Source organism: Pseudonaja textilis, chromosome 17 (assembly GCF_049901715.1).
Source record: "Pseudonaja textilis isolate UNSWEBS1 chromosome 17, rPseTex1.2, whole genome shotgun sequence".
Taxonomy (NCBI): Eukaryota; Metazoa; Chordata; class Lepidosauria; order Squamata; family Elapidae; genus Pseudonaja; species Pseudonaja textilis.
This window is the reverse complement of record NC_142006.1, coordinates 6,844,843-6,869,554: the sequence shown is the minus strand read 5'-3', so window position 1 is coordinate 6,869,554 and position 24,712 is coordinate 6,844,843. Positions and strand designations below refer to the sequence as shown.

At 43.8% G+C, this 24,712-nt stretch overlaps 1 protein-coding gene across 36 annotated transcripts in view; it reads left to right on the top strand.

The window, feature by feature from the left end:
• Positions 1-24,712, top strand: part of FNBP1 (formin binding protein 1) — a 58,971-nt gene that overhangs the window by 16,048 nt on the left and 18,211 nt on the right. For 10 of the 36 annotated variants that reach the window (XM_026712283.2, XM_026712284.2, XM_087914712.1 and 7 more), the window contains exons 2-9: positions 767-882; positions 2,296-2,352; positions 2,692-2,839; positions 6,176-6,238; positions 7,065-7,169; positions 14,523-14,651; positions 15,881-16,027; positions 17,485-17,679. In XM_026712283.2, coding sequence (XP_026568068.2) covers positions 767-882; positions 2,296-2,352; positions 2,692-2,839; positions 6,176-6,238; positions 7,065-7,169; positions 14,523-14,651; positions 15,881-16,027; positions 17,485-17,679 — 960 coding nt within the window. Of the gene's footprint in view, positions 1-766; positions 883-2,295; positions 2,353-2,691; positions 2,840-6,175; positions 6,239-7,064; positions 7,170-14,522; positions 14,652-15,880; positions 16,028-17,484; positions 17,680-20,949; positions 21,133-24,082; positions 24,173-24,712 lie in introns of all 36 variants that reach the window. The other 26 variants (XM_026712281.2, XM_026712275.2, XM_087914691.1 and 23 more) reach the window with 4 other exon arrangements.

The following is a 24,712-nucleotide window of genomic DNA, read 5'->3' as shown; positions in this document are numbered from 1 at the left end:
TTATTATAATAATAAAAAAATACAAATCTGCAAATCATAATAGGATGACTCTGGCAAAAGAAAGCAAAGTTATTATTATTATTACCAATTAGTAATAAGCACCTTGGGTCACCTAGCTAGGGTGAACTAGAACTCACCGTCTCCTGATGATAGGCTCAAAATCACCCAGTCGACTTTCATGCCTAAGGCGGGACTAGAACTCCCAGTCTCCTGGTTTCTAACCTAGAGAAATATTCCACTAGAACCAATATTTAAGTACCGAATAGTCATAGCTTTCTGCTTAATTAAGAGAATTAACATGGGGTTAGGGGCCAATTAGTGTTATGTAAAGCAGATTTTGCCTGCAAATTCACATAGATATTTTTCCTGGCATTTGAGTGACAATAAGTTTTTCTTCAGAGTTGCCCATTTCTTGACAATATCGGCCTGATTACTGGGGGAAAATTGGTGAGCCAAAAGGTTATGTCTCTCAGCTGGTGCTGTTTTATTCCTTTGTCATGAACATGACAAAGGTGAGACCTAACCACAGAAGCTTTTCCTTCCAAATTACTCATCGTTAAGGTCTGATAACTTCACGAGAAGAAGACTTTAAAAAAAAAATGTTTCTTTGAAAAGGATGAATAGCATGATTAATCTTCCTTCACGCTTGTTCCAAGTGGCCAATTAAATATTTCTCTGTCTCTTTTTTTTCCTGAGCGGTGGGGGAGACGGGACTAGAAGACCTCAAAGGTCCCTTCCAACTTTGTCATTCTGTCTTCCTCTGCAGGATCAATTTGACACCCTCGAAAAACACACCCAGTGGGGTATCGACATTCTGGAAAAATATATCAAATTCGTCAAAGACCGGACTGAAATTGAGATCAATTATGCAAAGCAGCTTAGGTGAGTCCGAAGTGTGTAATCCTTGTAGAACTACCTGTATTGCTAAGTATGCTTTGAACCATGTTTAATGGCAGAGATTTGTGGATTTAAAGCAACCTAAACTGGGCAAAGCTTGTTTTAATTTTTTGGTTGACCGTTTCTGAGTTTCAGATTTAGGATTTACTGGACAAAACATGGTTTTCTTCTAGATATTTTGGCCCCCAGCAATCCTTAAAATTCAAAAACCTTCTGCGGGCTGATTATTTTCTATCCAAAATCCTGTTTATAAGATTTGGGAGTTACTTTATCAATGGTTAGACAATAAAACATGGTAATGAAATATGTAGGTTTTTAGAATATAAAGAATATATAAAGATGTATTATTTTTAGCATAATCGTAATATAATTATAGGATAGATTTGGGGTGATAATATGAATTGTCATAAAATAAATCAGTTAAAATATGGATTATCTTGCAAAACATGAATGAATAATAGTATAGCCAAATGATTGAGTAATAATGATATCAATGTATTTAGGAATATTTGATAGATAATATGAGAACATATACAAGGAATTGTAAGTGATGACTATGAAGTGGATGCACAAAACAATTTGTAAACCAACCGACACACTGTATGTACATATGTGGAAGATGGCTTGATGTTTTTATGTTGTGTTTGTTTGTTTGTCTAAAAAATAATAAAACTTTTTCAAAAAAAACAAAAACAAAATCCTGCTTGTTTATTTGCCCTTCAACTTATCCTGTCTCCTGCAAGTAACTCCTGAATGGGAACGGAGAAGAAATTTTGCTTCATTAGTTTGCCATTTGTTTCATGCATTTTATCCCCAACTTGACCCATTCCACTTTCAGCATAGTTTATGGCCGATACAGAAATAAGACTTAACTTCAGGCCTGGGTGTCTGATTGAAGTCTCCCCTTGTAAAATGTTTCATCATTAGGACACGCTGATTGCCTCATTGACGAAGCAACTTCACCCAAGTTCCAAATTTAGCAGGCTGCCCCCTCGGAGAGAAATCCATTTCTCTTTATTTTGGGGAACAATTTGAAGTTTTCCCTTGAAAAAGCACAAGGAGGCATTTCCGAGAGGCTGGGTAGAAGAAATTAATCTTGGTTTTCAGTTGCTTCTACCCATCAATTCAAGGACTTCAGGCTGTCCTTGTCTTCACGTTCGTGCTTGAGCCCAGAATATTTTTTTGGAAGTTTGCAATTGCTTATTTTGTGTTTGCAAAATGGTTTTGCTTTCCTACGAGGGGGCCGTGAGAATTAAGTCTTATCTTAAACGGACGCAAACCAACCCAAACAAATGATCTTCCATTTAAAGAAGAAAAAAGCTTGCTAAACTATTTATCGTCATTTATTTATTTATTTAATCCTTCTCTCTCTCTCTCTTTTTCTGGTTTTATTTTTAGGAACCTCGCCAAGAAATACCAGCCCAAAAAGAACTCCAAAGAAGAGGATGAATACACGTAGGTTTTCAGCCAGGGAAATGAGAAAGTCATTTGCTAATCTTGTCTTCATAATACAGATAGTCCTTGAGTTATGGCTGTTTGTTCAGCGGCAGTGCTGAAAGAAGGTCCTCAGAACTTGATAAGACTTTCTGATTCTGGTAATGAAGGAAAATGTTTGGGAAGCCCTGTCATTTCACGGGGGTCAAGGGGTTGGACAAGAAGAACCACTGAAGTCCCTCCTAGCTTTATGATTCTCTATGTTCTACATGCTGCCTAGGAATAATGGAATGGGTCCAACATATCAAAAAGTAATATGATGTTTGTTTTTTTAAGTGTTTTTATTTTGGCTCCTTTTAGGTATTCATCATGTCGGGCTTTCTTGGCAACTCTGAACGAAATGAACGATTACGCCGGTCAACACGAGGTCATTTCAGAGAACATGACCTCCCAAATCACCACCGAGTTAGCCCGTTATGTACAAGAACTCAAGCAGGAAAGAAAATCGGTAAGGACGTTTCTCCGTTAAAACTTTCTGGTTTCTTTGCAAGGGATTGAATGGAGTGAAGGTAGCAGTAACCCAGGGCAGCTGTTGGAAAGCTGAAATACTAATTTCATAAATTTAAATGTCACCCGACTTTGGGAATCTAACCATCAGGTTTCAATGTTATAAATTTAGTTTGATGAAAGGTTGAAACAGGAAGCAAAGGAGGGAGGGAAGGAAGGAAGGATGGATGGATGGAAGGAAGGAAGGAAGGAAGGAAGGAAGGAAGGAAGGAAGGAAGGAAGGAAGGAAGGAAGGAAGGAAGGAAGGAAGGAAGGAAGGAAGGAAGGACAGTAGGAAGGAAGGAAGGAAGGAAGGAAGGAAGGAAGGAAGGAAGGAAGGAAGGAAGGAAGGAAGGAAGGAAGGAAGGAAGTCGAAATCAGGGATGTATGTATGTGTACGTGCGTGTGTGTGTGGATGGATGGATGGATGGATGGATAGATAGGTAGATGGGAGGGAGGGAGGAAGGAAGGAAGGAAGGAAGGAAGCAAAGAGGACTCTATGGACTAGTAACTTGACATACAAGCATGCAGGGCTCCTCATGGCTGCACAGTCATTTTATTTCTTGACAAGACCATCTAAACATCTCCTGAGCCAGCAAACGAAGAAAAGCAGGTGATTCCTCTCGGGACTTTTTAATTCCCAGTTGGATGTTTCTGCAAACATCAGCGTCCTGTTGTTTCCTTGGCACAAAATATAAATAAGGCATCGGTTGTCGCCCGCTGAGGTCTCACCGTTAGGGCTCCAATTGTCGGTGTGATTTCCTCCGAAGGATGCAGAGAAACAAATGAATGTTTTGAAGACTGGCAAGGAGCAAAGGCTGGCTTGCAAACGTGCAATTAACTTTGGCTGGAAAAGGGAATGCTGACTTCTTGGTTATAATCTGAATTGATATGTCGGGCGGCTTATGCGGGGCAGAAAAAGCCGGGGGGAGGGAGGGAGGGAGGGAGGGAGGAAATTGAGAGAGAGAGAGAGAGATCATTAAAACTCCAAGTTTGATTTGTTTGGAGGTTTTTCTGCTTTTCCAGGACAAAAAAACAACAACAACTCTTTTTTTCCCCTCGTTTTTGAGGCCCCCCCAAAATGCAGCCGTCTTGAGTTTGCACAGACACGTGGGTGGGTAAGTGGGCAATTTTCACACTGCCCCAGGGCTGGGTTGTTGTTGTTGTTGTTTTAAAACTCAGCCCAAAATTAGCCGGAGATCTCTGACATTTCAGCAGCTGAAGTCTCAGTATTGACGTAGATAAAGCAGAAATAAATTGGTCTGCCTCCATGCTAACAAAAGGCATTGAAAAGAAAAGGGAGCAGAGATTTTAGCATGCTCAGTGGTTACCTCTGCCTGTGCTTCATCCTTTCCCATCACTATGGATAATCCTTGGTTTACGACCGGTCAACCGTTCCAAGTAATGACAGACCTTCAAAAGAGATTTGCGACTCAGATGACCTGGCGAATGCAAATTGAATTGGTAGTCCACAGCTTATGGCTTCCACAGTTTCCATTGCTTAGCCAAGGTGGCCGTTAAGTGAGCCGCGCCTGACTTGGCATCTTTTCATTAAGTGAATCACATGGTTGTTAAGCGAATCTAGCTTTCCCAGTTGACGTTGCTTGGTGGAAGCTGGCTGGGAAGGTCATGTGAGACCCCAGGATTCAGCAGCCAGTTGCTAAAATGCCCAGATTTTGATGACATGACTGTGACGGGGATACTGTGATGGTCGTAGGCATGAGGACTGCCCATCGGTCACTTCTTCCAGTGCCGGGGTGATGCCGAACAGTCACAACAACCATTGCAACCGTCATCAATGCATGCTGAATTTTGATCACGTGACTGTGGGGATATTGTGACGGTCGTAGGTACGGGGACTGGTCATCGGTCACTTTTTTCAGTGAACAGTGGTTGTAACTCAAGGACTCATTGTAAGATAACAAGCCCTGGTGATGCAGGAAAAAACCAAGAACTTGGAATGACTGCTAGGATCTCTTGCCCTAACGTTGTCCGTGACTGGATTCTTCTTTGCTTGTGTTGTGAGTGTGAAGGGTGTCGGTTGTGCCTCTGGGTTGAGTTGCTGCCCGCTCTGAAGAGCTAGCAACCACAAGAAGCATCTCCTCTGTGTGGCTACTTGGCTGGTAGAACCTTGTGGTTAAAGCTGTTTGTCACATCGCCAACATCTCCTGATGCTTCGTGATGAGCACCTGATGGTTTGGAGAAGGGACGGTCTCCTCTGATGGCCCTGGAGTCTTTCTCCCCGGCCTTCAGAAGGCAACTTCCTTCACCCTTCACCACAGGGTGTTCCTTCTCTGGCCAGGTGCCCAGGAGGTCCATTAAAGGTTGTTCTCCTGCCTTGATGACTCTCTGGTGTTCCTCGTTCTGTGGCGTGAAGGGCGTTGCTCTCAAAATAGAACGGCCGACTATGTGGTTGAGTGAAGGGGAAACATTAATGGATCGGGTAGAGGACTTTCGCTCAGTGTAGCTGGAGAAGATGGGTGGTCTGGTCAGATTCAAGGGGGCAGGTCTAGGGTCAGACCTTCACGGTAGGACAGGTCAAGAGATAGATCTTACAAGGATCCAAGACTGTTGTAGGAAATAATCATCACATCTTCAACCTCTTTCCAAGGAGGGCAACGTCAAGGTGGAGCTATTCTCAATCCCTGTTGTGGCCCGCCAGTGGCCAGAGGACGTGGCAGCAGACTCGGACAGTGAGGAGCTTGGGGAGGGACATGGGCCAGTCCTGGAGTCTGGGGAAGGCTCAGACGAGGGCTCTGTGTCAGAGGCAGAGATGGGGCCAGGGCCATCCGACAGTTATCAGCTGCCTTCGGAGTCGGAAATCAGTGGGGAAGAAGAACAGCTGGAGCCTGTTCCCAGTGTGCGCATGCACAGAGCTGCCAGGAGAAGGGAACAGTTAAGGAACAAGGGTCGACTTGGGAGTAAAGGCACAGGTGGACAATGAATGGCCCCTCCCATAGGGAATAAAGAGGAGGAAAAGAGGAGTGGGGTTTTGCAGGAGACAATTAGTTCAATTTATTAGGGTGAAGATCTGTTCCTGACTTCTTGCCAAGTTATTGCTGCTATAGCGTGGCATTTGGAAGATATCGGCCTAGCAACTCTCCAAGCCTGATAAAGGTCTGTAGTTGTGAAATCTGAGTCGCTTTTTTCAGTGCTCCTGTAACTTTGAACGGTCGTTAAAATGTTTGTAAATTGTAAAAAAACCCACAATCATAAAAAGGGCATTCAATTTGTCTCTTTTGACCCAGTCAGCCTATATTTTTTTCTTTAATAAGACTTTGTGAATTCTTCCTTTCAGCATTTTCATGACGGACGGAAAGCGCAGCAATACATAGAAACCTGTTGGAAACAGCTGGAATCGGTAAGTGTGCGGGACTCCGTCCTATGTTAGGTTTGACAGTTCTAGGTTGTTCGTAAAAGTCTATCTGCTAACTAAAGGATGTTGGCTTGTTCCACCCACCAATGACTTCCAGAGTAAAGGTCATCCTCATTTAGGGATCTCAACTGGGACCTACAACTCAGTGATTAAGCAAAGCGGTTGCTAAATGAAACCATGAGGGTGTTTACGGGTCTGATTTCTACTTTCCATGGCTTCAACTGACCAGAGAAGGTTGTAATTATGATCTGTTTTATTGATTGATTAAACTTTTTTTTTTTAATTGTATGTTGCCCATCTCCCCTAAAAGAGGATTCCGGGTGACTTATTACAGATTATAAAAAGACAAATAGGGAAATAATAAAAATATTAAAACTACGCAGATTGAAACATTAAAACAATTTCTGGTGGCAAGCTGTTCCACTGGTTATTTGTTTCTCTTTAATTCCAGGTTGCTTCTCTCCTTGATTAGTTTCCATCCATTGTTTCTTGTCCTGTCTTCAGGGGCTTTGGAAAATAAGTTGATCCCTTCTTCTTTAGGGAAGCCTCTTAAATACTGGAAGACTGCTCTCCTGTCCCCCTTAGTCCTCCTTTTCACTAGACTAGACAAACCCAATTCCTGCAAGCCTTCTTCATATGCTGTTGTCTCCAAGCCCTTAATCATTGACGTAGTCCGAGACCCCAAATGCTCTCACTCTGTCTTTTTTAAAAAATCAAAATAAAATGCCCAAGCAGGCAATTAACTTCGAAGAATGATGTAGCCATGCCAGGTTCTTTAGGACTTGGCTAACTCTCTGCCTTCCCTCGTCAGAGTAAACGGCGATTTGAACGGGATTGCAAAGAGGCAGATCGAGCGCAACAATACTTTGAGAAGATGGACACGGACATCAATGTCACGAAAGCAGATGTCGAAAAGGTAAGAAGGTTTGGGTGTGTGTATATGTGTGTGTGTGTGTGTGTGTGTGTGTGAGAGAGAGAGAGAGAGAGAGAGACAAGCACACACAAAAAGAGAGAAACTTGTTTTCTTCTATTTTAATCACAGAATAACAGAGTCGGAAGGGACCTTGGAGGTCATCTAGTCCAAGTAGGAGACTGTATACAATACCATTCCAGATACATGGGCGTCCAATCTCTTATTGAAAACCCTCTTTGGGCCGCGATCCTTTTGCAGCTCACAATTACTGCTTGTTAAACGGTTGCAATCAGGACCAGATTTTCCGCTGTTGTAGTGGTTAAGTCAGCCGTGCCCCATTTTATGACCTTTTTTTTTTTTTTTTTGCTTAAGGGAATCACACGGTCATTGAGCGAATCCGTCTCTCTCCCACCCATTGACTTTGCTTGTTGAAAGCCCAGTGGGGCCGTCCCTTTTCTTGGCACCCGTCAAATCGGGGATTTCTGGGAGTTCGACGCCACGCCGTCCGTGCCTGGTGTTGCAATGACGTGTCGCTGGCCCGAAATAATGGGGTGTGTGTATGTGCGTGTTTGTGAAGTGTGTTAATTCTTAAGTCCCTTTTCTTTGCCTGGCTGGGGACATGTGATGCGAAGCTTACATAATTGTGGTGCAGAATAGCACATTGTTTATCCACAGGGTTCCTGCTGTTGTGGTTACTTCTGATTCTCTCTCTCTCGCTCTCTCTCTCAGTTTTATTTCTCTCTCTCTTCTCTTCCTCTTTTCTCTCTCTCTTCTCTTTCTGTCTCTCCTCTCTTTCTCTTTCCATCTCTCTCTTCTCTTTCTATTCTCTTTTTATCTCTTCCCTTTCTTTCTTTCTTTCTTTCTTTCTTTCTTTCTTCCCTTTCTTTCTCTCTCTTTCTCTTTCTGTCTTTCTCTCTCCCTGTCTCCTCTTTCTATCTCTTCCCTTTCTTTCTCTCTCTCTATTCTCTTTCTCTCTCTTCTCTTTCTCTCTCTCTCTTCTCTTTCTCTTTCTCTCTCTCCTCTTTTTATTTCTTCCCCTTCTCTCTCTCTCTTCCTCTTTCTGTCTTTCTCTCTCTCTATCTCTTCCCTTTCTCTCTCTCTCTCTCCTCTTTCTCTTTCTGTCTCTCTTTCTCTCTCCTCTTTCTATCTCTTCCCTTTCTCTCTCCTTTCTCTCTCTCTCTCTCTCCCTTCTCTTTCTCTTGTTCTTCTCCCTTCTCTCTCTCTCAGTAGCTTAGTATTAACTTGGCCTTCCCAGGATGATGCAACCAAGTTGTTTTCAACCTCTATCTTTTGTTACCAGCCTCTGGTTTTCTGGCTTTCCCTCGGCTTGGCTGCCTCCTTCCTGTGGCACGAGATTTCTCAGTCTCTGGAGGCATCTCCCTTGGTTTCGCGTTGAGTTGCAGAAACCTAAAACAAAAGTTGCAGAAAGCAAAATAAGTTGCATTTCGGTGAGCTAGCCAGGTTAGGACAAGTTTGTTTGGCCGAGTTTGATGGGCCGACTTTGTTTTCAGCAATCGGATCTCACCATCACTTTCTGTTGCTAAGCAAGCCAGTTGTTAAGTGAGTCGCAGCCAATTTTACAACCTTCTCTCTTTTTTTTGGCCATGGTTGTTAAGTGAATTTGCTGCAGTTATATAGCGAGTCACGCTCTTGGGATGCAAATACAGCTTCGGAGAAGCAAAATCAACGGTCACAAGTGTGAAAAGCTAAGCCACAACTCACTTTTTTTCCCCTGTGGCATTGCAACTTCCAACGACCTGTCGTACGTTGAGGGCTTCCCTAGAGGAAGGGTCTGGAGATTTTGTGGTCGATTTATTTTATAACATAATTCTTTCCAGTTCCCCTCTCGGCATTTTTGCCTTTTTCCCAACCTGGGCAGGAAGACTGAAGGCTTTTGGCCGAGTGAAAAAATAAAAAATTGTGACGGTCTTGAAAAGTAAGCAGGCTCGTTTTTTTTAGCTCCAGCTTCGGTTCTTTTACCATTTTGGGGAAACTCACAGCAGTGAAGGGGAAAAAGGCTCCCTCCCATCTGCCGTTTCTCCTTTGGCTGGCTGAGAAACAGAGGAATTGGGCAGGTCTATTTTGACTGAACAGTAAAGCCCCTTTTGTGATCTTCTGACGAGCAAAACCCACGAAAAACCAGATTCACTTAACCCGCCGTTTTTCCCGATTTAACGGCCGCAGTGATCCACTTGACAACCGTGGCGAGAAAAGCCTTAAAACGGGGGTTAAGCTCACCTCGGAAAGGTCTTCCCTTAAGCAGCGTGAATGTTGGGCTCCCGGGGTGGTTTTCCAAGTTAGAGGGCTGGGTATTGGCAGCTTGTGTGAATTGAAGGTTAGCCCATCTGGGGCAGTGGGCTAGGATTTGAGATCACAGAGCCTCATTAAGGTTTTCTTTGGTGCTTGTTTCTTCTTCGCTCGTTAGCCGTGGGAGATAATTGGGCTGGATTCCATCCCCATTATAATATTTGGCTGAGGCTGGTTGAGGAAAGGCTGCGTTTTGATGCTTGCGTTGAACTCGCTGGTTGTTAGGAAATATTTTTCCTTTCTGAGCAGTGCAAGAGAGAGTTTCTTCTTTTTCTTCTTCTCCCTCCTCCTAGTCCTTCTCCTTTCTCTTCTATCTTCTCATTCTTTTCTTCCCCTTCTCCTGTTTATTTATTTCTCCTTCTCTTTCTCCTCTTCTTTCTCTTCTATCTTCTCATTCTTTTCTTCCCCTTCTGTTTATTTATCTCTTCCTTCTTCTTCTTTGTCCTCCTCCTCCTTCCCCACTTCTCCTCTTTATCTCCTCCTTCTGCTTCTCTTTCTCTTTTATCTTCTCCTTCTCTTCCTCCCCTTCTCCTATTTATTTATCTCTTCCTCCTCCTTCTTTCTCTTCACGCTTCTTTCTATATTTCCTCCTTCCTTCCTTCCTCTCCACTTCCTCCTTCTCTTCCTTCTCCTCCTCTTTCCAAGGCTGTTTTAATCTGTACTGATGCTCCTTGCATAATAGGGACCAGTATCTTGTTTCCCACCCCAAACAAATTGGATTTCTTTTGCATCCTTCCAAAGAGAGCACCCTTTGGGTGGGGGGATACCCACCTTTGTCAAGCTGTGAAAGTTCTAATTAATCTGAAAAAAGTTCTAAAAGCAACTTGCGTTCTTTTGTGCTAGATTTCTACTTGTGAGGTTTATTGTGCTAGTTTTCTACATGCAGGGATTTTTTTTATTTAAAAAAAACCCTCATTCAGATGCATCCTTTATCTCATTCTGCCTCATTCAATAAATGATGTATCTGAATGCTGGGTTTTTTTTTCAAAAAATCCCTGCATGTGGAAATTATTATGCATGTAGAAATTATTATTATTATTATTATACTCTTGAGAAAAGGTTAATCCCAGGCTCTGGGGGCCATACCACTTTGTTATTTTCCCTCTTGTTCCTGAAACCACCCCACTTCCTAACGCGAGGGTCTCTTTTTCAAATTATGTATTTGTTTAAAGACTCCCAACCAGCCAAACAAGCTGCAAAGGAACCCCTTGATCTAAAATCAGAGGCAAAACATATCCAGTTGCCATTATCAGGCAATCACATCGGGTTTAAATAAATAAAAAAGATGAATCATTCTTCTGGAGCCCAGCAAACTCCAGCCTCAATGGGTGTGGGGGTAGGGTAAATTAAGTTCCGTGGAAAATACAGAGAAATTTATTTTCCTCCTGGGTGGTCCATCCGCTGCCCTTGTACACCTATCTACCCAAATTGCAAACACCGCCTCCCAAACTGCACTTTGAAGCCCCACCAAAAGAGATGATTATCTTGAATTATCTCCCTGATTATTTTTTTTACAAAGAGCTGATGGGGGTGAAAGCAAGTTGCTTTTACAAAAAGGGAGGTGTGCAGAGGAAACCTGAACGCAGAGCCAGAGCCCAATCAAATTGACAGCAGCTCCTCCAAGGGTTAAAACCACTGCATGGGTCAGGGGTCCCCAAACTTGGCAAGTTAAAGATTTGTGGACTTCAACTCCCAGAATTCCCCAGCCAGCTGGTTGGAGAATTCTGGGAATTGAAGTCCACAAGTATTAAAAGGTGCCAAGTTTGGAGACCTCTGGAATAGGTAGTCCTTGACTTATGACCACAATTGCGGGTGGTGGTGGCAGAATTTCCGTGGCTAAGCAAGGCAGCTAGTAGTTCTCCAAATGCCAGAAAAGCAAAGCATGGTGTGTGAATCCAACTATACGAGGGTCATTTTTATTAAATATGTCAGTCCTTTCCAGCCCTTTCATTGTATGTATGTATGATAACTTACTTTGGGTGTCCCCAAGGCTAGCAGAATTGAAACATAACTCTACCTTGATGGATGCGTGAAAGCTGAAGTCCAAAATTTGAATTAAAAACAAAAAATTCACCAGTGAGAGTAAACCTCCTTTAATCCAGTTTATTTTTGAAACAGAACTTGGCATGTCTTGTTTCCCCAGTTCTTGCCTTGTTTATCTTCTCGGGTGCACAGCTGGTTTGGCAACAGTACAATGCAGGATTTGGCCTGGGAGAGGGAGGATCACCCCACACCCCGCTCCATCCCCCCCAAAAGGAAAAAGTCCTTTCTGGCTTTGAGCTGGAAATCACATTTCAGCAGGAATCCGGAGTTTGGATTTTGGACTGTTATTCTTTTGTAGATCAGCTGTGCTTCTCTGGAATTAGCCTCTTGCAAGGGGCAACCCATCCTCGGGTTTCCTTTGCAGGGAAAAATTGTTTGTAGGGAATTTTAAAAAGTCTATTTAATTGACTCTTTTGCAGTTTCTGGAATCTGGGAAAGGAGAGGCAGAGGGATTGGATTTTGCAAAGCCAGGCTTGACGCTTCTTCGGCTAAGATGGAAAGGAGATAAATTAGAAGGGAGGCTTAAGAGCCCATTTGGTCCAGGAATTCTCAGGAGGGACGGAATTGCAACAGTTTTATGTCCTCTGCCCCGTTGTGGCTCTGTGTGAGTTACCGTTTTGGATTTAGGAACGTAGGGAAAGCCACTTCCTATGAGGAAGCTATGTGTTGTGCCTCTGAAGGAGTCGCAGTTCTGAGTGCAAGGATGTAGGGAAGCTCTCCATTGTGTCTCTGTATGAGTTATCACCACGAATGCAGGGAGGTATCTCCCAAGTCACATCATTCAATGCAGTATTCATTCCTCCGTCAGTTTCCTAATTCTTTCGGGACTTCCATTCCCCCCCTTCCCCCCCCTTTTTTTTCCATTCAGCAACATCAAGCAGGAAAAAAAAATACGCTAGTCAAAAATGAATGCCAGCGTGGGATATATGGGGAAAGAAAAATGTGTGCAAAAACAAGTGTGAAAAAAATTACGTCGCATGGAAATTTCTGCAGGTTGTCATGCAGGACCTTTAATTAAAACCAAGAACAGTTTCCGATGAGGAAACAGGATGGATTTAATGTCAAAAAGGTGAAAGGAACCAAAACATTTGTCTCTGTTTGTAATAATGAACATATGTGGATTCCGAGCATGTGGATGCTTTTTTTTTTAAAAAAAAATGACTTGCATTTTAAGTAATTGCCTGTAGTGGATTCCGACTGCATTAAAATGCTTGCATTCTGTCCATTCTCTTCCCCCACTCCACACACACACACACACACACACACACACACACACACACACACACCATTAATGCATTGTGACTGGAGCACCCCCCAAAGGGCATTTTCCCAAAGAAATGTAAGCAAAGTTGTCTATTTTAACACTGCAGCAAAATCCAAGTTGGAGCCTTTCTCAAAGGGGCTTTTGTCTTTCTGATTGTTCTCAGAGTGCTTGAGAATTCCTTTCAAACTTTTCTCCTCCTCCTCCTCTCTCCACCATCTCTCTTCCTTCTTCTTCCTTTCCTCCACCTCCTCCCTCTTCCTCTCCTCCTTCTCTCCTCCTCTTCTTCCTCCTCTCCTCCTCCTCCTCTCTTCTCTTCCCTTCCTCCTTCTACACCCATCCGCCTCCTCTCCTTTTCTTTTCCTCGTTTTCTTCCTCTCCCTCCTTTTCTCTTCTTTCTTCTCTCCTCCTCTTCTTCCACTTTCCCCCCTCTTCTTCTACCTCCTCCTCCTCCTCCTCCCTCCTCCTCCTCCTCCTCCTCCTCCTCTCCTCCCTTGGGATAGGATGCAACCTTAAGCAGTCAGGGAGGCCGCTGGAGGAAAGCTAGATAGATTTTCAAGCCTCTCCCCCCCCCACTTTCTCCATAATCTCACCAAATAAGGGCTGCCAGAAGACCCAACTCTCCCCCTCCTGGAGAACGCCCCTCCGTTTTGTATTTTTTTCTTAAACAAAAGGGGGATTCTTTCAAAGGGCAGAGGAATGCATTCTGCACACGTGCAGGGGTGCCTTCTTCACCCTTGGCGTTGTTCCTCCCCAGAGCCTGGGACCTTCCCAATAGCAAGCTGCAACATCTGGGCTGCAAGTGGGAGCCGAGATCCAGGGGGGGGGGAGGGATGTGCGGAAATAAAAAGGCATTGGATGCGAAGCAGACGGGAGGGAGGCTGGAGAGCCAACCGAACCGAGTGGGCTGAAAAACAGAACACCAGACGGTGAAAATCTTGCTAAACGGCAGAGGTGGGTGGAGAAGCTGAGCTACAAAGGGATTGTTGATGGAAAATATTTATGCAAAGACAGCGCCAATTGCCAGCAGGAAATAATTTAACCAATTCCTGCTTTGAAAAAGATTCCCCCCTGGGTTTCTCTGCAGCAGATGCTCTTCTGGCCGTTAAATGTTTTTTTTTGTTTTGTTTTGTTTTAATCCTGCCCAAAACTCAAGGTTCTGAGCGTATTAATCATCCTTTCTGCTCTTCTTTTCCACACGACAACAACCCTTCGAGGTGGGTTGGGACGGGGAGAGAGAGAGAGAGAGACTAGCCCAAAGTCATCGGGCTGCCTTCAATGCTTAAAGCAGGACTAGAACTCACCATCTCCCGGCGATTGGTTCAAAGTCAAGCAATTTGATTCAATGCCTAAAGCAGGACTAGAACTCACCATCTCCTGGTTATTGACCCAAAGTCACCCAGCTAGCAGTCAAGTCTAAGGCAGGACTAGAACTCACCATCTTCTGGTTATTGACCCAAAGTCACCCAGCTAGCTTTCATGGCTAAGGCGGGACTAGAACTCCCAGCCTCCTGGTTCCTAGTCCAACATTTTAACCTCTCCACCGAACTGACTCTCTTTCCTTTTTTCTTAGCCAGTTTCTGCTTCGTTCTGGGGGTCTTTTGGGATCCTTCCCTTATTTCCCAAGCTGCTTTGGAACAGAAGTCATGGGAGCGGTCTTGGAAAGGGGTGCAAAATCTCCCCGGAAGCATCTGCCCTGTATCCCATTCGTCGAAAGGTTGTCACATTTTCCATTTCTCCTCCAGGCACGTCAGCAAGCTCAGCTCCGTCACCAGATGGCCGAAGACAGCAAAGGGGAGTATCTGTCCACGTTACAGAAGTTCAACCACGAGCAACGAGAACATTACCACACGCACATCCCCAATATTTTTCAGGTGAGGCTCCTCCTTGGCCCAATTGCAACCTCTCACCATTGGGGCCTCCAAATTATTATTTTTTTGCAGCAAAAAGAAATACAGTCCTCGACTCATACGACCTCCATTCAGCCCAACGGGTTCTGTGGCTAAGGGAGGCAGTTGTTAAAAGTGAACTTTGCCCCATTTTACAACCTCCCCTGCCACGGTGGTTAAGTGGATCACTACCATTGTTAATAACTTGGTTGTTCGTAAGTCGAGGGATTTCCTGTAGTGTTTGTTTCCAAAGCACAGGAGAAGACACACGCTGAAACTTTCAAATGTCCCAAACAAGCGAATATCTGTAATCATCTGGTATCTCCTATCTTGGCTTCTAAGTTCTTCTTTTTTTGGTCATCTTCATAGCCTCCTTAAAGACTCAGCACAGCCGTTCCCCTCTGTGCCAAAAGCGGAACGGAAAATTCCCAAACCTGTCAAAAGAAGAATTTGGAGTGAGCAGCTTCTAATTTTGAAAAATAATCTCCCTGCGTGGGGTTTTTTCCAGGAATTGTTCTCAGCCTTTCACTAACCAGTTGCAGAAGGAAATTAGGAAAAGCAGGAAGTGTGCATGGGGTGGGTTTTATAGGTCGTTGCCTTGGGAATGAAAGTTTCAGCTTCATTTTTGCTGTTTAACCTTCCTGGATAACAGATTTTAACAGATAATCAGAGTTGGAAGGGACCTTGTAGGTCATCTAGTCCAACACCCCGCCCAAGCGGGAAACCCTACACCATTTCTGACAAATGGCAGTCCAATCTCTTCTTGAAAGTCTCAAGTGATGGTGCTCCCACAACTTCCGAGGGCAACTTCTGTTCCACGGGTCGATTGTTCTCACCGTCAGAAAGTTTCTCCTTATTTGCAGGTTAAATCTCTCCTTGTTCAGTTTCCATCCATTATTCCTTGTCTGGCTTTCTGAGCTGGGTTCTAATTGGAGTATTTTGGGGGTATTCTGTTTATTTATTTTTAAATTTATTCAAGTTTTGTAGCTGCCCGTCTCAGTCAGTGATTCTGGGCAGCTTACCATTTTACAATTTTTCTTGGTCCCTTGTAAATTTTATCTTTGTAAATGCCAGTCTCTCTAGGATAAATTTTCCTTCCCTTCGCTTTGAGTTGTCTCCTAGCAGGTGTAGACCTAACTTAATGAGGTGGCTGCAAGGACGGGGAAGAGGATCCCTGGGAGATTTTTTAACCTGTGGCTCCTTCCTCTTTCCAGAAAATCCAAGACATGGAAGAGAGACGGATCATCAGAATAGGAGAATCCATGAAAACGTTTGCCGAGGTGGATCGCCAGGTGACACCCATCATCGGGAAGTGCCTGGATGAGATCACCAAAGCAGTAGATTCCATTGATCCGAAGCACGTAAGTGGGCAGCTTCCTTCAAGACCTGGCATCGAACCTGGGTTTCAGAGGAAGGTTGATACTTAACCCAGGTCATCCTCAGGTGTAAACCATGTTTGTTTTGAAACTGAATCGGACTTGGTTCTTTCCTTGCAGGTCTTTATGGTTAAGGCAATGCATCTGTTATCCCCTTTCACTTACACGACGTCCTCTACTTATAACTGTTAGTTTAGGGACCGTTCAGTTACACAGGCAGTGGAAGAAGTGACTTATAACCGGTCCTCGCACTTGTGACAACGTCTGCACAGCCGCATGATCAAAATTCGGCTGTTGGGCAACAGGTTCACATTTATGACGGTTACAATACCCCAGGGTTGTGTGATCGCCATTTAAGACCTTCCCAGCCGGCATTCTGACAAGCAGAGTTTATGGAGGAAGCCAGATTCATTTCACAATTGCAGTGCTTTGCTCAACCACTGTGGTCCCCCCCCCCCAAAAAAAAAATTTCATGCAATCAAGTGCAATTCACTTAACGGCCGTTTTGCTCAGCAGTGGAAGTTCTGGTCTTACTTGTTGGTCGTAAGTTGGAGGCCTGCTCGCACGCCCTCTCCTGCAAGCCAGGGGTAGCCACCCTTTTGAGGGATGGAGATTACAAATTTGAACCGTGCAAATTCAGAAAGCCGAGAGCGGTGCATTAACTCTGGATGTATCAGATTTCCTGTTTCCTGTCATGTTTGCAGCGTTAGGATGTTAGGGCACGGGATGTGGCATGGCTTCGAGAAGATAAAGCAAAGGGTTCAAAAAATAAAATATCAAATAAAATTGGAAAAAGAAGAGGTAGAACATACAGGATGTCGCTTCCTTTGCTTTCATTGTTCCAGTTTGGAGCTTTTCCATTCTTAATTTCCTCTTCCTGGACAAGTTTTGGAAGCGTTACCAAGTTGGGAACACATCCGCATGTCCTTTGCAAACAACGTTGTGTGCCTTGCTTCTTCCAAGGTGGGGAGCAATTGGCTCTCTTCCACCTAGGTGATTTAGAAAGGAATGAAAAGTGTTCGCTTTGCAACAGAAAAGCTGGCTCCGTTGTGGTCGTAAGTTGAGGACTAGGTATCTGTAGTTAAGATTCCTGCCGAGGGCTTAATCTTGCCATCAACCTTTAGATTCATTTGAACTGCCCGGCTTTCCCAATTTTCCCACGCTCGACCGAATTCTGGGACATTTTCTTAGCTGATAAATCCTGAAACCTGCTGCGAGAACTGAAGAAGCTTCTCAGACGAGAAGCGAAACCTCTTCAAGGAAAAAAATAAAAGCAAGGAAGTCCGGTTGCCTTTTGAAAAAAGCACCTTTGACCAGGATTGAGTAAGACTCTCCGGGGACTTTCTTAGTTGATAGTTCGCATCCTTTGCTGGTTCCTTCCAAGTACTTGTGGTTCAAGGTCCTCAATTTATGACCCTGTGTTTTCTGTGTGTCCCATCCAGGATTCTCAGCTCGTGATCGATGCCTTCAAATCGGGCTTCGAACCTCCGGGAGATGTCGATTTTGAAGACTTCACCCAGCCGATCAAGCGAGCCGTTTCCGAATCGAGTCTCTCTAACTCCAAAGAGACCAAGTCCGAATCCAGATTTTCCACCAAGTCCAAGGGCAAATTATGGCCATTTATGAAAAAAAGCAAGGTAGATATTACACCTTTTTTTTTTTCCTCCCCGAGTGCACACTTTGGCCTATAGTTGTTCACACTTTTTTGTACAGTAGTTTTGCTACTTGTGAGTTTTTTTCTTTGAAATCCCAGCAGTGAAGTGTATTTTTTCTTCTCTTTTTCTCTCTTTCTCTCTTCTTCTTTTTTTCTTTTTTTTTTTTAATTTTAAATAGAAATCAGTTTCTAAGAACTAATAGCTGATGGTCCTGTTTGAAATTTAATGTAACAGATTTTCTTTTCATTGGCAAAGTTTTTTGTTTTTTTTAATTTTCCGATGCATTTTCCTTTGAAATTATGGTGTTCTTTTCATTATAATTTATGTTTAGCTTTTAATGCCAAATTGATTTGAATTGGTTTAAAGTTAGTTTTGGCTCTGTTTCAGTTGTATCTTCGCCATGGTGGTTACAGGTAGTCCTTGACTTACAACCACAATTGAACCCAAAATTCCCATTGCTAAGTGAAGTGAACTTTGCTCCATTTTACAGCCAGAGGCGTTCAAGGAATCACTGCTGTTTGTTAACTTATTAACGTGGTTGTTAAGTGAATTTGGCTTCCCCGTTGACTGTGCTAGTCAGAGGGTCACAAAAGGGAATCACACAACCACGGGACATTGCAGCCGTCATAAATACAAGCCAGTTGCCAAGCATCCAAATTTTGATCCCAGGACCATGCTTATAAGCATGAAAAACACGACTGTTTTTAAAAAGGGATAAATCCCTTTTTAGTGCTGTAACTTCGACTGTGGTACAGTTGACTGTTGACTTTCATTAAATGATCTGTTGTAAGTCAAGGATTACTTGTATTTTTTTTTTCAGACTTTCCTGCTCAATTCTAAATAATTGCTGTCCCTTCTTTTTTTTTTTTTCCATGCCTGCCTCAGTTGCTTCTCTGGTTCCATTGCTCGACCCTTTCCAGCTAATCCAATCATTAGGGAAACAAGAAAGCCAATTTCTCCCTTGTTAAATTGGGCTGGAAGACCTAAACATCTTCATTAGAACTTCATCCTTCCAACTAGGAAAATGCGATTTATTTCCTCAACCCGCATGATCAATCTTTCGGCTAAACATTTGCTCCGCTGTCCAGATCAGGTTTTTGGGGGAGGCGGTTGGCCCCTCACAGAGGAGGAAACCAGATACTGATGGACCACAACCATGGGTCCTTCAACCCCACGTGTGACTTTTTCCCTTGTCTGTGGCCACTTGAAAAATGGTATTGAGATGGGAAAAGCAAGAAGGAAGACCAAATTCTTTTGAAGTTTAGCTCAGCTTTCGTGCCTCATTTGCGGTGGGGACGATATCTAGGGGTAACTTCTTGACAAGCGTTTTGGGGCAGGGTAGCAAATGTTTGGGATGAGCAGGCCTACCTAACCCTCTTCACGTGCATCAGCGCCTCCTTTTCACCACCAGCATGATCAAAGCATGAACAAGGCATGCTCCTAGGTGCTTCATCTTGTGTTGGGTTGGCCTCACTTCTGCAGATGTTGGTTTATCCCTCCTTCTTTGCCTTCCACATGATCAGCCTACGGGTTGGGTGTAGGATGAGTTTGGACCATTGGTCCTCCCCACATGTCACTGGACCATCATTTATTGATGTTCGTGGTTGCACCTCGTTCTTCGATGTCCACTGGTGGGTTTCCTTTAATTGATACAGGGATATTCCGCTCTCATAATTCTTGGCCACAATGAAACAGGCAAGAGAATTCCGGTTGTTGGAAGTCTGTCGTTCTGCAGGACCATCCCGGAATTCTCAACAAAGACCAAATGTTGGTTGGAAAAATCTGGGAGCTGAAGTCCACCGTCTGAAGTCCATCTTTTCCAAATCCCAGAACTTCCAACAATGGTGTCTTCACTGGGGGATTTGGGAAGTTGACATTCACTCATCTGGGGATGGACTTCTTCAAGAGCTTTCATGACCCAACTAGGCAACATCTTCAGTGCCATGAGTGCGACTCAGTCCCTGTCTAAATTCAGTAATTCAGAGCTTGGTTGTTTTCTTGTGGACATTTCATTACCCTACTGGGCAACATCATCAGTGCTAGAAAGGAGCTAGCTTGTACCCAGTGCTACATTCTAACGCTGTTGATCGCAATAGCAATAGCACTTATATACCACTTTATAGTGCTTTTACAGCCCTCTCTCTCTAAGCGGTTTACAGAGTCAGCCTCTTTCCCCCAACAATCTGGGTCCTCATTTTACCAACCTTGGAAGGATGGAAGGCTGAGTCAACCTTGAGCCGTTCAGGATCGAACTGCTGACAGTCGGCAGTCGGCAGAATTAGCCTGCAATGCTGCATTCTAACCTGATGTTACCTAGTTGGGTAAATGAAACGCCTGCAAGCAAACCACCAAGCTCTACTATGGGACACAAGGAACAAGCCACACTCACTTGCACTGACGTTGTTACCTAGTTGGGTAATAAAATGTCTGCAAGAAAACAACCAAGCTCACAGCTACTGTATATAAACAAGGAGCAAGCCACTCAAAGTTTCTGTATGCAGAAAAAAAGCCACACTCCCTTCTAGCACTGACGACGTTACCTAGTTGGGTTAAGAAATGTCTGCGAGAAAACCACCACGCTCAGAGAGTGCCAAGGCCCCCACAGTTCAACCCTGAGCTACCAATATTCTCTTCTATCCATACTTTCCCATTTATTTAACACCCTACTTGGGAATGGAGGTTGGGAATCGCCCTCTTTCTAGCTCCACCTTAGCTTCTGCATGCAGCATGGCAAGCAATCCTAGCATCTTAACCACTTACTTTAAAAAAAAACACCTGCTTTTTGATCATGCTTCCCTTTGGGAAAATATTTCTTTCCAATTCAAGACGCCAAACTTCCCCCTCCTCTCGTTTTCTTTCTCTCTTTTCCTGCCCCCAAGCCACTTTCTGCTCCGCTTTCCTGATTTTAAAAAAACAAAAACAAACCCCATGACGTCAGCAATTTTATTTTATTTTATTTTATTATTTGCTTTCCTTTGCTTTTACCTTCATGGCTTTTCTTGGAAGGAATTTGATTTCAGCAGGTTTTGGGTTTTTGTTTTTCCTTCCCTTATCTGTTTTGGTTTTGGTGCTTGTAAATTTGTTTGGCCTTTGTGTGTGTGCGTGTGTGCGTGTGTGTGCGTGTGCGTGCTCTGTGCTTATTTATTTATTTGGTTCCAGGTTTGGTTTTTTTTTGAACCTTTTGATTTCATTGTGTTGTTGTTGTTTTGTTTTCTTTTTTAATTCTATCACTTCTCCATCTCTTATACGTAGCTTATGTCCCTTTTAACACCCCCCTATCAGCCTCCTCCTCTGCCCCCTTCCTCTGCCTCGCCTTCTGCTCTTCCAAATGGCCCTCAGTCCCCCAAGCAGCCAAAGGAACCCCTCTCCCATCGCTTCAACGAGTTCATGACCTCCAAGCCCAAAATCCACTGCTTCAGGAGCCTAAAGCGCGGGGTAAGTTCTCTGGGTGTGTCTGTCGGCTTTCCTCTCTTCTTCCATTGCACGTTCTGTTGTGACGTTTGGGTAAATCCGAGGGTTACGTCCACCTCCTTCCTTCCTTCCTTCCTTCCTTCCTTCCTTCCTTGTAGAGGGTTGTAGTGTGTATGTGTCAGACCCGTAGCTCGGTGATGAGATGCCGAGAATTAGAATTTGACACGGGAGTCAAAAACCCCCACGGTGAAACCACACCCAAAAAAGTCACACAGAGCTTTGTACACGGGAAACGGTAGGACTGCTTTGAACTGCCCTGGTGGAGCCACACCTGGAATCCTACGTCCAGGTGTGGTCACACACCATAGAAGAAAAGATGTTGAGACTCTAGAAAGAGTGCAGAGAAGAACAACAAGGATTATTAGACATCTGGAGGCTAAAACCTATAAAGAACAGTTGCTGGAACGGTTGCTGGTCTAGTTTAGAGAAAAGACGGACCTGGGGTGATGTGATAAGCAGTCTTCCAATATTTGTGGGGCTGTCCCCAAAGAAGAGGGAGTCAATCTATTCTCCAAAGCACCAGAAGGCGGGACAAGAAGCAATGGATGGAAGCTAAACAAGGAGAGAAGCGACCTAGAACTAAGGAGGAACTTCCCTTTGGCCATCCAAACAGTCAAATCTGAGCAGTGTCTCTAGAGTCAGGGTAGTCCTGGACTTACGACCGTTCATTTAGTGACCAAAGTTGCACCAACACTGAAAATGGTGCTTATTGCAATTTGTCGCAAATTCTTGTTCAGCGGATTTTCATTTGAATCTTTGTGGTTTCCGTTCCGTTGGATGTTATTGACTCCTCTTCCCTTACCATTTAATTATCTCTTACCTCTTTTGCATCCAGAAAATGTGTTTTTAATCATTGGCCATGTTTTACTTTTGATTCTTTTCTCGATGTTGTGCATTGTGGGTGCACAATCTCATTGTGATTCGTCCAAGTTCAATACTTTCTCCAATCCGCCTGCCACAATGCCTAAAAAAAAAAAAAATTAATTAATTTCTTCCTTTTTTTCAGCTTTTGGGGGATGTTGATTTTAGTATTATTTCAGCTCTGGTTTGCTTGCAGATTAATAGCGTGTGATTGTTTTTCTCTGCAGCCCAAGCATGGTAGGTGGTTGGCATTATTTAGAAAGAAAAGTGAAATAAACTGTGTGGAGCAAGGGCTGTTTTTCACGTTTGGATGTTCACTCCCTCTGGAACCCCACCCAAGCTGGAAAATTTAATGTGGATTTCATTTATTTGGGATTAAGCAACTAGCTGGTGTTTCGCAGGATGGGCTATTGAAAGCTGCCATTTTTAAATTGGATGGATTATAATTCAGTGTCAAACAATCTCTCCAAAACTCTTAAGAAACTTCGTGCCTCTAAAAAATTAGCCTGTCAAGGAACAAACTGCCAGGCTAGTTTTCTTAATGCAAGGAGTGTTAAATTATTATTATTACTTGTTGGGATGGGGGTGGGGGAAACACTTGTGATTTTCCTGTGACTGGATAAATTATTCAGTTTTTCTGGCTTGGAATAAGACATTCAGCCCCTAATAAAAGATAACTCAAGCCATGGAAGCAATCATGAAAATTCACTAAATGAAGCATTTTGGTGCTTTTATGATGACAGCCAGCCAAGTGGGTTTTCTAAAGTCATCTAAGCCAATGTGGGGAAGTTTACAAAATGCAGTTTAATGTGCAATGCCGTTCTTCAATTACAGTTTGTTGATCAAACCCATGATGCATTTGTCCTTGTTCTGTTTAAACCATCGGTATAATAGATTAGAAGCATTGCATGGAATCAGGGTTAGTGACTGTTTCGTATTTAGTTAGTTAATTTTTTTAGCTAGATTTTTTTCCCCCCCTGGGATAGCTGTTTTCTCTGTCCTGCCCACTCCTCCTTGGTGTCAGGATTTTGGCAGTTACTCCAATTAAATCACGAGCCTCGAGCCACACTCCCAAAACTAAAAAATATTTATTTGAAGGTAGCATTCTACATCTGGCATATACCTGGGTGTAGCCAACTCTGAGATACGTAATTCACTGTCACCCCTGTTCCTGCTTTTCCCCCCACCCCTCTGGGTGCATCATCCAACGAAACACATCCATAGCCAAGAGTCATCAATCATGCTCTCCAGTTAGATTTTTGCGTGGCCGAAGCTTCAGTCGTCTAATCAGTCTCTGAAGAAAACATGAATGGAATGTACTTTCGATTCCACACTGCCGCCCGCTCTTTCAAACTCCCCCCACTTCTTTCTGTTGTCAACTGTAAAACGTGCATACAACATGTTTTATGAGTTGACACTTGGATTATCAAGATATCTGCTCAGAATTTGCATCCAAAGGAGATGCTTCTCATATTAAAGGCTTCTCATGCTCAATGGGGGAAGGGGTGTCTCTGTGTCCCCTCTCTCTTTCTTAGCTCTTTTCTGAGACCTGGAGGACCGATACTGGTAGTCTTCAAGTTACGACCCTAATTGAGCCCATCCTGTGTCACTAATTGAGTCATCCTGTGACCAATCCGATTTTATGTCCTTTTGGGGGGGGGCATGGTCGTTCAGCCAATGCCACGGACATTAAGTGAATTCACACCGCCGTTAAGGGAGCCCACAGTCATTAAGGCAACCCGATTGTCCGCAGTCAGGCATGACTCACTTAACAACTGTACTGCTTAGCTCTGGGTGTCCTGATTCCTGGTCATAACCCCGAGGACTACAGTAAATTAGGTGATTCCTGGTTAACCGTCTCGCAGTTCAAATTATCCTTGTTTTTTTTTGTTTTGTTTTGTTTTCATCACGCTCCAGCTAGAGGTAACCTTTATTGCTGTAAGAGGAATAAATGCAGCTCTCTTTCATTTTAATTTTTTTCCCCGTTCTTCCTCCTCCTCCTCCTCTTCCTCCTCCTTTCTTTTAACACCTGTATTTTCTTTTGCTGACCCAGCAACAGTCTCAGTCTTTGTACTTTGACAAAGAACACATGAAGAAACGCTTAGGCAGAGCCACCTATGCCGTGGAGGCTAGGGAATATATTGTAAGTCCCATGGATGCTGTGTGGACGGACGGCACAGCCACTGACGCGTTTGCAACGTTGCAAGGGGAGGACGTGGGCTTAGCTCCAAGATCCAGTTCGGCTCTCAGCAAACCCTGGGAGGTTGCAAAAAGCAACCCCCCCCCCCAAAAATCCTGAAGGAGCTTCCTTTTGCCCACCCCAGGGCGTGAGCTGGGTTGCCTTGCGATTTAAAAAAAAAATCACAAACATTGGAAAACCGAAGCAACTCTGGCGAACGGGGAAATAAAAAGCGAATGTGCCATTAAAGAGGCAGAATGGCCACTGCAGTGAAACTCTCTTTGCTGGTGTCCAGAAGATGGGAGAAGCAAAAAATGGCCATTTGGCAGAGTGATAGGCTTGGGTGAATATTGTTCTTGTTGTTGTTATTGTTGTTACTTGGTTGATGCCCAGAATGCTGGCAGCAACCTGTGCGATGTCCCAGGGTGGGACACAAAATAAACACAGTCACAAAAAACAGGTGAAGCCCCTTTTATTCCTTCACGTTGCTTCCAAGCTCCAAAT